This window comes from Sinocyclocheilus grahami, unplaced genomic scaffold, assembly GCF_001515645.1.
Source record: "Sinocyclocheilus grahami isolate Dianchi unplaced genomic scaffold, SAMN03320097.WGS_v1.1 scaffold1007.1, whole genome shotgun sequence".
NCBI classification, from domain to species: Eukaryota; Metazoa; Chordata; class Actinopteri; order Cypriniformes; family Cyprinidae; genus Sinocyclocheilus; species Sinocyclocheilus grahami.
This window is the reverse complement of record NW_015506186.1, coordinates 344,311-356,576: the sequence shown is the minus strand read 5'-3', so window position 1 is coordinate 356,576 and position 12,266 is coordinate 344,311. Positions and strand designations below refer to the sequence as shown.

At 42.5% G+C, this 12,266-nt stretch overlaps 2 protein-coding genes across 4 annotated transcripts; one reads left to right on the top strand and one right to left on the bottom strand.

Moving 5' to 3' along the window:
- The first annotated feature begins 314 nt into the window (after positions 1 to 314).
- On the top strand, positions 315 to 2,582 carry pigp (phosphatidylinositol glycan anchor biosynthesis, class P). The gene is made up of 4 exons (XM_016250801.1): positions 315 to 491; positions 1,098 to 1,170; positions 1,247 to 1,365; positions 1,482 to 2,582. The coding sequence occupies exons 1-4, from the start codon at positions 407 to 409 to the stop codon at positions 1,598 to 1,600; spliced, it is 396 nt and encodes a 131-aa protein (XP_016106287.1). The 5' UTR covers positions 315 to 406; the 3' UTR covers positions 1,601 to 2,582.
- Positions 2,583 to 2,660: 78 nt separating this feature from the next.
- ripply3 (ripply transcriptional repressor 3) lies at positions 2,661 to 6,629 on the bottom strand. 3 transcript variants are annotated; one of them, XM_016250804.1, is made up of 5 exons: positions 5,133 to 5,180; positions 4,992 to 5,049; positions 4,852 to 4,916; positions 3,425 to 3,503; positions 2,661 to 2,924 (listed from the first exon to the last, which is right to left on the bottom strand). In XM_016250804.1, the coding sequence occupies exons 1-5, from the start codon at positions 5,168 to 5,170 to the stop codon at positions 2,859 to 2,861; spliced, it is 306 nt and encodes a 101-aa protein (XP_016106290.1). In that variant the 5' UTR covers positions 5,171 to 5,180; the 3' UTR covers positions 2,661 to 2,858. The 3 variants fall into 3 exon arrangements, with proteins under 3 accessions (XP_016106290.1, XP_016106291.1, XP_016106289.1); XM_016250805.1 differs by lacking the exons at positions 2,661 to 2,924; positions 4,852 to 4,916; positions 4,992 to 5,049; positions 5,133 to 5,180 and adding exons at positions 6,285 to 6,349; positions 6,425 to 6,482; positions 6,566 to 6,629 and having other exon boundaries at positions 3,223 to 3,503; XM_016250803.1 differs by lacking the exon at positions 2,661 to 2,924 and having other exon boundaries at positions 3,223 to 3,503.
- Between the last annotated feature and the right edge of the window lie 5,637 nt (positions 6,630 to 12,266).

Here is a 12,266-nt window from a genome sequence, read left to right as displayed (position 1 = left end):
GAGAGCGAGAGAGAGAGAGAGAGAGAGAGAGTGTGTGTGTGTGTGTGTGTGTGTGTGTTTTGTGTCTCCAGGCCGCGCGGGGGCAGCATTCAGCATTACGCGGTGCGCCTGCGCAGAAGAACAAGGAAACGCAGCAGAGAGAAAAGACATTTAGGAGTTATTTCTGATCTGACTGATTGAGTTCCGTCAGGCTGCTCTGCTGAGTGCTGATGATGGTGGAGAACTCTCCGTCTCCTCTGCCCGAGAGAGCGATCTATTGTGTCTCCAGGCCGCGCGGGGGCAGCATTCAGCATTACGCGGTGCGCCTGCGCAGAAGAACAAGGAAACGCAGCAGAGAGAAAAGACATTTAGGAGTTATTTCTGATCTGACTGATTGAGTTCCGTCAGGCTGCTCTGCTGAGTGCTGATGATGGTGGAGAACTCTCCGTCTCCTCTGCCCGAGAGAGCGATCTACGGCTTCGTGCTGTTTCTGGGCTCGCAGCTCGGCTTCTGTGCGTCTCTCCATCATCTGCTGATCAAACTCAAACATCTCTTACTCTGAATTCGAATCAACTGTTTAACTGTAACATGTATCCAGTGCTGGGAAGGTTACTTTGTTAATGTAACAGCTTACAGATTACAAGTTACCCTATTTGAAATGTAACAAGAAGTGTAACGATTTCAATTACTCTATTAAAGTAATGTTACTGATTTGATGTAACATTTAAATTTTTGATTGCTTTTCTAAATTTCTAGCAAATGTTTTCAGCTGTTAATCGTTCTGAAACATGTAAAGCAGACAGGGTTAATATTACAGTAGAGCTCAACACTGATTACTGCCAGACTTACAGAAGTAACTCATGTAATTACACATTATTTCTCAGTAACTGTAACGAATTACAACTACATTTATTTTGTAATTAAATGATGTAACTCCGTCACATGTAACTAGTTACTCCCCAACACTGTTTATATATACACACACATATACAGTAATATACATATAAAATATGTATATATTCATTTCTGGCTAAAAGATGTGAAAGTTTTGAATCCTTGATTTAATAAAGCGTTGTTTGTGGCTGTGTTGTGTTAAAGTGTGTTATTGCTGTCATCAGCTCTGTATGTGGTCTGGGCTGTGGTTCCTGACGCTTGGCTTCACGCCGCCGGACTGACTTACTGGCCTCAGAAGTGAGTGCATCTGATATATGTCCTGTGTTGCTGTGTTGATGAGGCGAGGCTGATGTCCCGCACACGTGTGTTTCAGATACTGGGCTCTGGCGGCACCCATCCACCTGCTGGTCACTTTAAGCACCTGTGTAGTGCTGCTGTTCGGGGTGAACCTGATGAACACGGCTCCGCTCGCGTCCGTCCACAACATCACAGGTGACAGCCTTATAATGACACTTCTGCGCTCGCTTGCTTTTACCAACATTTCAAGTGATTTTAAACGTGTTGCATTGTCAAATCAAATGATTTCTCGTTCATTATGTGTGGTATAGATCACTACGCCAGGAGTCAGCGTGCGGGCGAGGATCAGGAAGGAGTGATTCCCAGACTCCGAGACGTTCCCATCAGCCAAATAAACCGCGTCTTTTACCTGGATGCTGGCGCGCAGTGATGCGAGGCGTTTGCTCAGGGTTTAGACGATAAGATCCATCAGCCGTGTGACAGGCCTGAGCTCTGACCGTCAGGTGACCCTCGGACAGACCTGGGCTGCTTTCCCAAAAGCATCGTAAGCTTAAGTACATCGTAGACCATTGAAGCTACGATCAGCTTAGGCTTGCGATGCTTTTGGGAAACACGGCCCTGGGGAACTCGCGCGACCAAAGCACGTTAGTAAAGCTCTAGACATTGAGCTTTTGCATCTTTCTCAAACACCAAACTCCTGATGTGGTGTCTGGGGTCAGACCGTGACCTCTGTGACCTCAGACTGAAGTGAAACGGTCAGCTCACTATCTGCATCATCTGCGGTGGGTTGTGTTCCTGCTCGTCTCCTCCTGCAGACCCTCGTGAGCAAACCGACGGGTGTCGGGTGACCTGTGACCCCGCGACCCGAGAAAAACACACTGCTGTTTTCTCATGCTTAATGTGTTAGAATACAATGACTCATTATACTGCAAAAACAATTATATGATAAGTCATGACAACATAAAAAAAAATTCACATTTAAGTTTAATATAATTTAGGTTGTACAGCCAATTTGATTCAACTTAACCATTTACGGCAGCAACTGACTTCTACGCAGTCTATTATGTGTTATTCAAACACTGTTGTTATCAATCCTCCAGCCTGTTTTAAAGTTTATACTGTATGCTGTTATAATTATTAATAAATGGAGGATGCAAACGCATGTTGCGCAATCTTGTTTTTATTTGTGTTTAGATTTTCAACAACATACAAACGAAACGCTTAAAGGGACAGTTCACCCAAACATTGAAATCATCATCATTCACTCACGTTCAAGTTGTTCTAAACTTGCATGGGTTTCTTATACATAAAAAATATATTTTGAAGCACATCGACAACCACAGCCGTTGGTCCCCATTGGCTTCCCATAGTAAGGCAATACAATGGAAGTCGATGGGTACCATCACCTGTTTGGCTACAGACATTCTTCGGAGTGTCTTGTATGTTCAACAGAAGAAGCTCACACATGTTTGGAACATCCCGAGGAAGAGTAAACGTCAGTTTTGGGTGAAGTGTCTCTTTAAGGCCGTTCCCAGACGAAGGCTCTTCCTCAGATCAGAAGTGTGTTTGGTGGCGTGGTATTTCTGCTCGTCTCGTTCCTGTGGATCCGCAGCGCTTCCTAAACAGTGTTCTGCTTCGCTCTCGGCTCACTAGTGAGTTCATGTTGTACACGTGTGGATCTGATGAGGTTAATGAGTGTCTGCTTCATCCTCCTCAGAGCTGGAGTCTTCATCGTTGTAAAAGTGCAGTGTGGCCTGAACGTCACTCACGTTCAAGTTGTTCTAAACTTGCATGGGTTTCTTATACATAAAAAATATATTTTGAAGCACATCGACAACCACAGCCGTTGGTCCCCATTGGCTTCCCATAGTAAGGCAATACAATGGAAGTCGATGGGTACCATCACCTGTTTGGCTACAGACATTCTTCGGAGTGTCTTGTATGTTCAACAGAAGAAGCTCACACATGTTTGGAACATCCCGAGGAAGAGTAAACGTCAGTTTTGGGTGAAGTGTCTCTTTAAGGCCGTTCCCAGACGAAGGCTCTTCCTCAGATCAGAAGTGTGTTTGGTGGCGTGGTATTTCTGCTCGTCTCGTTCCTGTGGATCCGCAGCGCTTCCTAAACAGTGTTCTGCTTCGCTCTCGGCTCACTAGTGAGTTCATGTTGTACACGTGTGGATCTGATGAGGTTAATGAGTGTCTGCTTCATCCTCCTCAGAGCTGGAGTCTTCATCGTTGTAAAAGTGCAGTGTGGCCTGAACGGGGAAACTGGCCAAAACCGTCCGGCCCAGATGAGACAGATACTCCAGCGTCCTGGATCTGGGCAGAAACAGCCTGCGGATGGATGCGACCCGTCACACACAGTCAACGCTATGATCTCCAGCTAACACAGAACTCGGGCTGATGTTCTCCCAAAGTTTTACCAGCAACATTAACAGAACATTCATTCAGTTATCTGGTCTTTAATAACGTTCTCAAGACATTAGCATTTATACATTGTTCAACGAGCATTTTATTTCTGAAAGATTCTAGTTGGACGTCCATCTAAGGTTTTTAAAATGTTACAACTTGTTTCATAACGTTGCCATAATGTTTGCAAAATGACAGTGTTGGGAAGCTTACTTTGGAAATGTAATCGGTTACAAATGACCCTATTTAAAATCATAATAAGTAGTGTCATTTATTGCATTAAAGTAATGTAACTGATTACTTTTGATGGCTTCTCTAAACTTCTAATGTTCTGAAACATGTAAAGCAGACAGGGTTAATATTACAGCAGAGCTCAACACTGACTTACAGACTCCTTCTTCACTTGATTTAAGATTATAATCATTTCATTTTAAAGCACAGCCAGCACTAAATCAGACTTTAGCACATATTTTCACTTTGAGATCGTTCGGAGGTTAAACACAGATTTAAAATCATAACAGATACAGTTTAATAGCTATGATACTGGTTTTGAAATCTAATTTTTGCATAGCTATGAAACACTGGCATCAATGCCTGTTCATCTTAAATAATAAAACATACACACAAACAGAAAATAAAACAGTTATTGAATAAGCATGTGTCCTAAACGCCTGAAACATTGCTGGCTCATATTTTAGAGCAGCCACTGCAATTTGGGAAAGAAATCAAATCTGTATGTTTGTGAACATTTTCACAAAATGTTCCCCTTTGTAAAAGTAAAGATCATGTTCCATGAAGATATTTTGTAAATTTCCTACCGTAAATATATCAAAACTTAATGTTTGATTAGTAATATGCATTGCTAAGAACTTCATCTGAACAACTTTAAAGATGATTTTCTCAATATTTAGATTTTTTTGCACCCTCAGATTCCAGATTTTCAGATAGTTGTATCTCAGCCAAATATTGTCCTATCCTAACAAACCATACATCAATGTTAAGCTTATTTATTCAGCTTTCAGATGATGCATACATCTCAATTTCAGAAAATGGACTCTTATGACTGGTTTTGTGCTCCAGGGTCACAAATAATAAACTGGAATGTTCCCTGAACGATCACACAACAATAAGAACGTTTTTAAAACATTAAAAGACTTTGAACGTTTAGAGAGATAACTTAATTCATTAACTTAATATTTTTGTTCACTAGGTAAGTGTTTAAAAACATCTAATAAACATTTCTGAGTGAAGAGGAAGAGGAAGAGCAGCAGACCTCACAGGATGATGGAAAACATCTTCAGAAGAAGTCTGGACCCGTCTCACACCTCCAGAAACCACCTGAAGAGCACAACAACACGGGTTCATTTCTGCGCTTTCCGACTCTGAGACCAGCGTTCAAGCAAAGCAAGTTACTTTATTTAATTGCGTCTCTCCTGCTGAAAGATCCCAGGGTCTCCACACCACAGCACAGCTATCAGAACACAAGAGAGCGACTTACTCAGGCTGAAGACTCTCAAACACGAAAACACAGAGGAACTGAGCATGAACTCTCACCCGAGCATCGGACCCGCGTCTGACCCCAGCGGCAGCATCTCTCACACTGATGGAGGCGCGCTCGTGCACGCGCTGAGAGGTGGGCGCGCCCGTGCACGCGGATGAAGGCGCGCTCGTGCACACTAATGACGGCGCGCTCGTGCACGCTGATGGAGGCGCGTTCGTGCACACTGATGGAGGCGCGCTCGTGCACGCGGATGGAGGCGCGCTCGTGCACGCGCTGAGAGGTGGGCGCGCCCGTGCACGCGGATGAAGGCGCGCTCGTGCACACTAATGACGGCGCGCTCGTGCACGCTGATGGAGGCGCGTTCGTGCACACTGATGGAGGCGCGCTCGTGCACGCGGATGGAGGCGCGCTCGTGCACGCGCTGAGAGGTGGGCGCGCTTTAATAGCTATGATACTGGTTTGAAACCAAATCTTCACATACAGTAGACACTGTCATCTAACAAAGCCTTGGAGAGGGAAACTGTTCATCTTAAACAATAAAGCATAAACACAAACCCAAATAGGAAATAAAACTGTTATTGAATAAGCATGTGTCCTAAACGCCTGAAACATTGCTGGCTCATATTTTAGAGCAGCCACTGCAATTTGGGAAAGAAATCAAATCTGTATGTTTGTGAACATTTTCACAAAATGTTCCCCTTTGTAAAAGTAAAGATCATGTTCCATGAAGATATTTTGTAAATTTCCTACCGTAAATATATCAAAACTTAATGTTTGATTAGTAATATGCATTGCTAAGAACTTCATCTGAACAACTTTAAAGATGATTTTCTCAATATTTAGATTTTTTTGCACCCTCAGATTCCAGATTTTCAGATAGTTGTATCTCAGCCAAATATTGTCCTATCCTAACAAACCATACATCAATGTTAAGCTTATTTATTCAGCTTTCAGATGATGCATACATCTCAATTTCAGAAAATGGACTCTTATGACTGGTTTTGTGCTCCAGGGTCACAAATAATAAACTGGAATGTTCCCTGAACGATCACACAACAATAAGAACGTTTTTAAAACATTAAAAGACTTTGAACGTTTAGAGAGATAACTTAATTCATTAACTTAATATTTTTGTTCACTAGGTAAGTGTTTAAAAACATCTAATAAACATTTCTGAGTGAAGAGGAAGAGGAAGAGCAGCAGACCTCACAGGATGATGGAAAACATCTTCAGAAGAAGTCTGGACCCGTCTCACACCTCCAGAAACCACCTGAAGAGCACAACAACACGGGTTCATTTCTGCGCTTTCCGACTCTGAGACCAGCGTTCAAGCAAAGCAAGTTACTTTATTTAATTGCGTCTCTCCTGCTGAAAGATCCCAGGGTCTCCACACCACAGCACAGCTATCAGAACACAAGAGAGCGACTTACTCAGGCTGAAGACTCTCAAACACGAAAACACAGAGGAACTGAGCATGAACTCTCACCCGAACATCGGACCCGCGTCTGACCCCAGCGGCAGCATCTCTCACACTGATGGAGGCGCGCTCGTGCACGCGCTGAGAGGTGGGCGCGCCCGTGCACGCGGATGAAGGCGCGCTCGTGCACACTAATGACGGCGCGCTCGTGCACGATGATGGAGGCGCGTTCGTGCACACTGATGGAGGCGCGTTCGTGCACACTGATGGAGGCGCGCTCGTGCACGCGGATGGAGGCGGACTCGTGCACGCGCGGAGAGGTGTGCGTGCTCGTGCACGCTGATGGAGGCGCGTTCGTGCACGCGGATGGAGGCGCGCTCGTGCACGCGGATGGAGGCGGACTCGTGCACGCGCTGAGAGGTGGGCGCGCCCGTGCACGCGGATGAAGGCGCGCTCGTGCACACTAAACCATCATTTGAGATCGGGACTATAATGAGAAAATTGAGTAGAGACGCTGTGACATGATCCTATATCAGACACTAATCAATTGCTCCAGCAATCATTTTGATCAAACAATGAAATGTTTGTTGTCTGCAGTTATGTCCCCATCAATGCCTAAATCAAACCCACATCCTCGAACAAATCCCTTAAATGTGTTAGGTTTGTACCTTTTAGCCCGAAAATAAAAAACAGTTTGACACTCCTGCTGCTGCCGTATTAAATAATCAATACAAAATAATATTCTTCCATGATAAACAGCGTGTTGAGGAGAGATCTCATCTGAGTCTCCGTGCAATATTAAAACTCATTACTCAAGTCACTATTTCAGCTGAGAACAGATCCCTGCTTAGACAACAGCATTAGTTTAAGCATGATTAATCATCATTATGACTCGTGCACACTAATGACGGCGCGCTCGTGCACGCTGATGGAGGCGCGTTCGTGCACACTGATGGAGGCGCGTTCGTGCACACTGATGGAGGCGCGCTCGTGCACGCGGATGGAGGCGGACTCGTGCACGCGCGGAGAGGTGTGCGTGCTCGTGCACGCTGATGGAGGCGCGTTCGTGCACGCGGATGGAGGCGCGCTCGTGCACGCGGATGGAGGCGGACTCGTGCACGCGCTGAGAGGTGGGCGCGCCCGTGCACGCGGATGAAGGCGCGCTCGTGCACACTAAACCATCATTTGAGATCGGGACTATAATGAGAAAATTGAGTAGAGACGCTGTGACATGATCCTATATCAGACACTAATCAATTGCTCCAGCAATCATTTTGATCAAACAATGAAATGTTTGTTGTCTGCAGTTATGTCCCCATCAATGCCTAAATCAAACCCACATCCTCGAACAAATCCCTTAAATGTGTTAGGTTTGTACCTTTTAGCCCGAAAATAAAAAACAGTTTGACACTCCTGCTGCTGCCGTATTAAATAATCAATACAAAATAATATTCTTCCATGATAAACAGCGTGTTGAGGAGAGATCTCATCTGAGTCTCCGTGCAATATTAAAACTCATTACTCAAGTCACTATTTCAGCTGAGAACAGATCCCTGCTTAGACAACAGCATTAGTTTAAGCATGATTAATCATCATTATGACTGTTAGACGTGCACAGATAATAACAACACGTTATAAGAACCTTTTGTTAACATTCACATGAAGTCTTTAGATTTCTGAATGTTCTCTGAACATTTAAACAGCCATTGTTCAAAAAAAGTTTTTTCTTAGTCAGGCTATGTGAACATGAAGGGTTGTATCATTCTGCAAACGTGAGAATGTTACTTTGAAACAGGTCAAAACATTTCAAACTAAAATGTTACATGAAAAAACATTATATGAACATTATGTATAAATACTGTTTTTGTGCTAATGTTTGTAGAACATGACTGAAGAGCAGATAACACTGAACGAGCGCTCTGTCAATGCTACTGGAAGAACATTTCTTCATAACTTGAGAGAACCTTGGCAGAACATTCGGAGAACGCTCCCTGCATGTTATCCGGTTCCTGCAGGGACAGTAAACACGTGTGATATAATGAAACATGCCAGTTAACCATCATTACTGTACAACTGCCTGCAAACAGTTACATAACACACCATTCCCACACGAGGCAAAGAACTCACTCCATTCATCCTCACTGAAGAGCCAACACACAAGCCTTTGTGCACTCAGTCACACAGAGAGAAACCCCAAAGCCAATATTTAGATATGGTTTATTTATGAGCTTCTTGTGACACAGAGTAATTATCTAAATCAACAAGAAAATCAGAATGAATCGTATGCGTGCTAAATCTGTATAAACACTGTGTATAATGTACCATATTATGGCTTGTGAAATAAGCTTTAGAGAAGGATCCGAAGACATTTCAATGTTCATATTCCTGATTTCATATGTCTCGAGTGATGGAACTCAACAGAAATGAAGGAATGACGGTCTGAATGGCTTCATATCAGCAGGGCGCTTAAAGGGCCTTCATCAAACGTACAGCGCCGAACGTTCTTTACAGTACTTTACTGTACTGTACTTTACTGTAGAGGATTACTGCAGGTCACGTTCTCTGAAAGAGCTCGTCTGATTCTGTCTGAAACTCCCTCCAGACCGACAGCTTATCAGAACCCAACCGAGCTACAGATGAAACCCTGTGGAAGCTCGAGCAGAATAAGACAAGTGTGACTCAACTCGCTAAGCTGAGAGAAACAAAGTCTGAATTCAGAAATAAATAGTCAGAATTGTGAAGGGGGGGGATTTCGAGATATAAACTAACAATTTGGAGAAAAAAGTCTGAATTAAGAGATATAAACGTGCAATTCTCTGAAACAAAGTGCTAACTTTGAGATAAACTTGCAATTGCAAGAAAAACAAATTCTGCATTGTAAGATGAGAAGTGTCGATGGAAAGGAGTTTGCACAGAATCTGGACTGTAACGGAGCAGGAGAGCGCTGAATACAGCATCAGTCCATCATAAACACACACTGCTACACTGCTGTCAGATCCTCTCATCATTTAGTAAATATCATCAGTATAGACCCAGTGCTTTGTGGGATGCAGTGTTCTCTGCTGTCCACTGCACATTTGGAGTATGTTAGTGTCATTCTGTTCAGTAGCACAGATCCAGAAGCTATTAGACATGTTCAATGCCAGCTAACCAAAATATGGTCTAAAAACATTATGCTAACATTCCCAATGAGTTATGAAAAAGTTATTCCTTAATGCTTTTTAAATGTTCAAAATGTCCAGTTTTTAAAAAATGTTTCAACTACTTTTTTCTTGGTAATGCAAATGTTAAAAGGAAATAATTAATTTTATCACTCTGCAAACATTACGGAATTGCTACTTTTAAATGTTCTCTGAACATTCTGAAACAAACAAAAAAACAAGTTAGATGAACATTCAACTAAAACATTTGAGAAAAAAACTTCCCATGAATAATGAATAAATCAAATTCCAGTGCGAAAGTTTCGAGAATGTTATTAAAGACCAGATAACTTTGAACGAATGTTCTATTAGTATTTCTAACAGTAATACTTCGAGAGAACCTACACAGCTGTTAACTCTGTCCCTGTCAGTGACGGGATTCTCCGGCTTGCCGTGTTTTCTGTTATACTGTAGGAGGCGCTATTACACATCTTCTGATCGAGTACTGAATCTCTGGATCAAAACACTGCGAAGAAGCGCAAATGTTAAAAGGAAATAATTAATTTTATCACTCTGCAAACATTACGGAATTGCTACTTTTAAATGTTCTCTGAACATTCTGAAACAAACAAAAAAACAAGTTAGATGAACATTCAACTAAAACATTTGAGAAAAAAACTTCCCATGAATAATGAATAAATCAAATTCCAGTGCGAAAGTTTCGAGAATGTTATTAAAGACCAGATAACTTTGAACGAATGTTCTATTAGTATTTCTAACAGTAATACTTCGAGAGAACCTACACCGCTGTTAACTCTGTCCCTGTCAGTGACGGGATTCTCCGGCTTGCCGTGTTTTCTGTTATACTGTAGGAGGCGCTATTACACATCTTCTGATCGAGTACTGAATCTCTGGATCAAAACACTGCGAAGAAGCACAAACAAGCAATCGCCATCAAATATAAATCATTACATAAATCAAATCTGCCGAATGTTGATGACTTCATCTATGTTTTGATCATCGATATAAATCTGATCCAGATTTAGTCTTTGACAAAAATGCTATTTTCTCAGCTTTTTGTTCAAAATGTTTTTTTTTTTGTTTTGTTTAATGAAACTTACTCACATTCAAGTGTTGGTAAAAAAGAATGCATGAAGCTAGAATAAAAGCTAGTTTTTTGTTTAAAAGCAGAGGCTCTGTTCTTTCTGTTGACTTATTGTCTGCTAAATATAAATGACTAAATATTGCATGTTCAGATATTTATTCAAAATATTCTGGGGGCCATGAAAGTTTTGTGAAAATGATTAATGTTTGGCAGGGAAAGAGTTAAAGCCATGAGTCCTCTGCACAATCTGACTTTGCTGCAGCATGGAGCAACCTGCTGTTTCGACTGAGCCTGGTTTCTCCCAAGGCTTTTCCTCCATTCTGTCACCGATGGAGTTTTGGTTCCTCTGGCTTGCTTAGTTGGGGACACTTAATATCCAGCGTTATCGTTGACTTGATTGCACAGATACTATTTAAACTGAACTGAGCTGGATGATGACTCAATTCAATGATGAACTGCCTTTAACTGAAAATGGAGTATTTACTATTGTCCTTTCGCATTATTGACACACTATTTTCCTATTTAATGCTGTAAACTTGCTTCGACACGATCTGTATTGTAAAAAGCGCTATATAAATAAAGGTGGCTTGACGTCAGATCACTGTTCTGTTCACACTACACAACTATGTCAATAAATATCTCCAGGACATTTGTGCTTCTTAACGATCATTATCGACACTGATAACTGAATGTCAACGAGCTCCGCTGTGCTTTTGTCTGTGATCTCCATTAAGTGTGCAGTGCAACAGTGACTCTCACTGACGTTAAATGAAATATGTCGGTCACACGCTGTAATCGTTAATCGTGAGGCGTTCGTTAGTGACATGAGGGCTCGGGTCTTTGGTCTCGTGTGCAACTGAACGCTGATGTGTGTGACGTCTGCCACTTCTGTTCGACCGAACGAACAGAAACACAGAGAGACTCGCGCAAACGTCTGCAGCATCAGGTTCACTTGACCTTCTTCATCCAGTTATGAGTTAAAGGAAGAGCAAAGGGACAGAAAGATCATGGCTGATGACGGTACGGAAGGTCACATTTATGTCCTCATTTGTCACAAAAACGCGCGCACACACACACACACACACACACACACACACACACACACACATCAGCCCCACAATCCCATGCAACACGAGCGCACCGCCGTCCTCCTTCAGCGTCTGCTAGTATGGCCTACAGTACTGAAACTATGTACATCAGAGTCAGTCGACTACAGGACCGTCTGTACATGCGTGGATAAATATGTCTGTCGCTATTCCAGAAGGCAGAATATACGACTCCGTGCTGTATCAAACAACCTCAAACCCAACAGATATATACAAAAAATACAAATGCAAATGCCCTAGAATAGAGCTATATATATATTCATATACATATATAGGTTTTAATCTTTGAATTACAAATCTGAAAATATCATTTCTTATCTTTAAGAAAAAAAACTGGTTTCGGGAACCATGCAGTCGCCCGCGCACATCCTTCGGCGCAAGAAAAAGCGCGTGAGATAGGGTCCGTGTCCCGCCTCGGG

Coding starts and splice junctions, on each gene's coding strand:
- pigp (XM_016250801.1), top strand. CDS start 407: ATGATGGTGGAGAACTCTCCGTCTCCTCTGCCCGAGAGAGCGATCTAC. Junction 492..1,097: donor GGGCTCGCAGCTCGGCTTCT/GTGCGTCTCTCC, acceptor TGCTGTCATCAG/CTCTGTATGTGGTCTGGGCT. Junction 1,171..1,246: donor CTGACTTACTGGCCTCAGAA/GTGAGTGCATCT, acceptor CGTGTGTTTCAG/ATACTGGGCTCTGGCGGCAC.
- ripply3 (XM_016250805.1), bottom strand. CDS start 6,603: ATGCTGCCGCTGGGGTCAGACGCGGGTCCGATGTTCGG. Junction 6,350..6,424: donor GAGAGACGCAATTAAATAAA/GTAACTTGCTTT, acceptor TGTGCTCTTCAG/GTGGTTTCTGGAGGTGTGAG. Junction 3,504..6,284: donor GTTTTCCATCATCCTGTGAG/GTCTGCTGCTCT, acceptor ATCCATCCGCAG/GCTGTTTCTGCCCAGATCCA.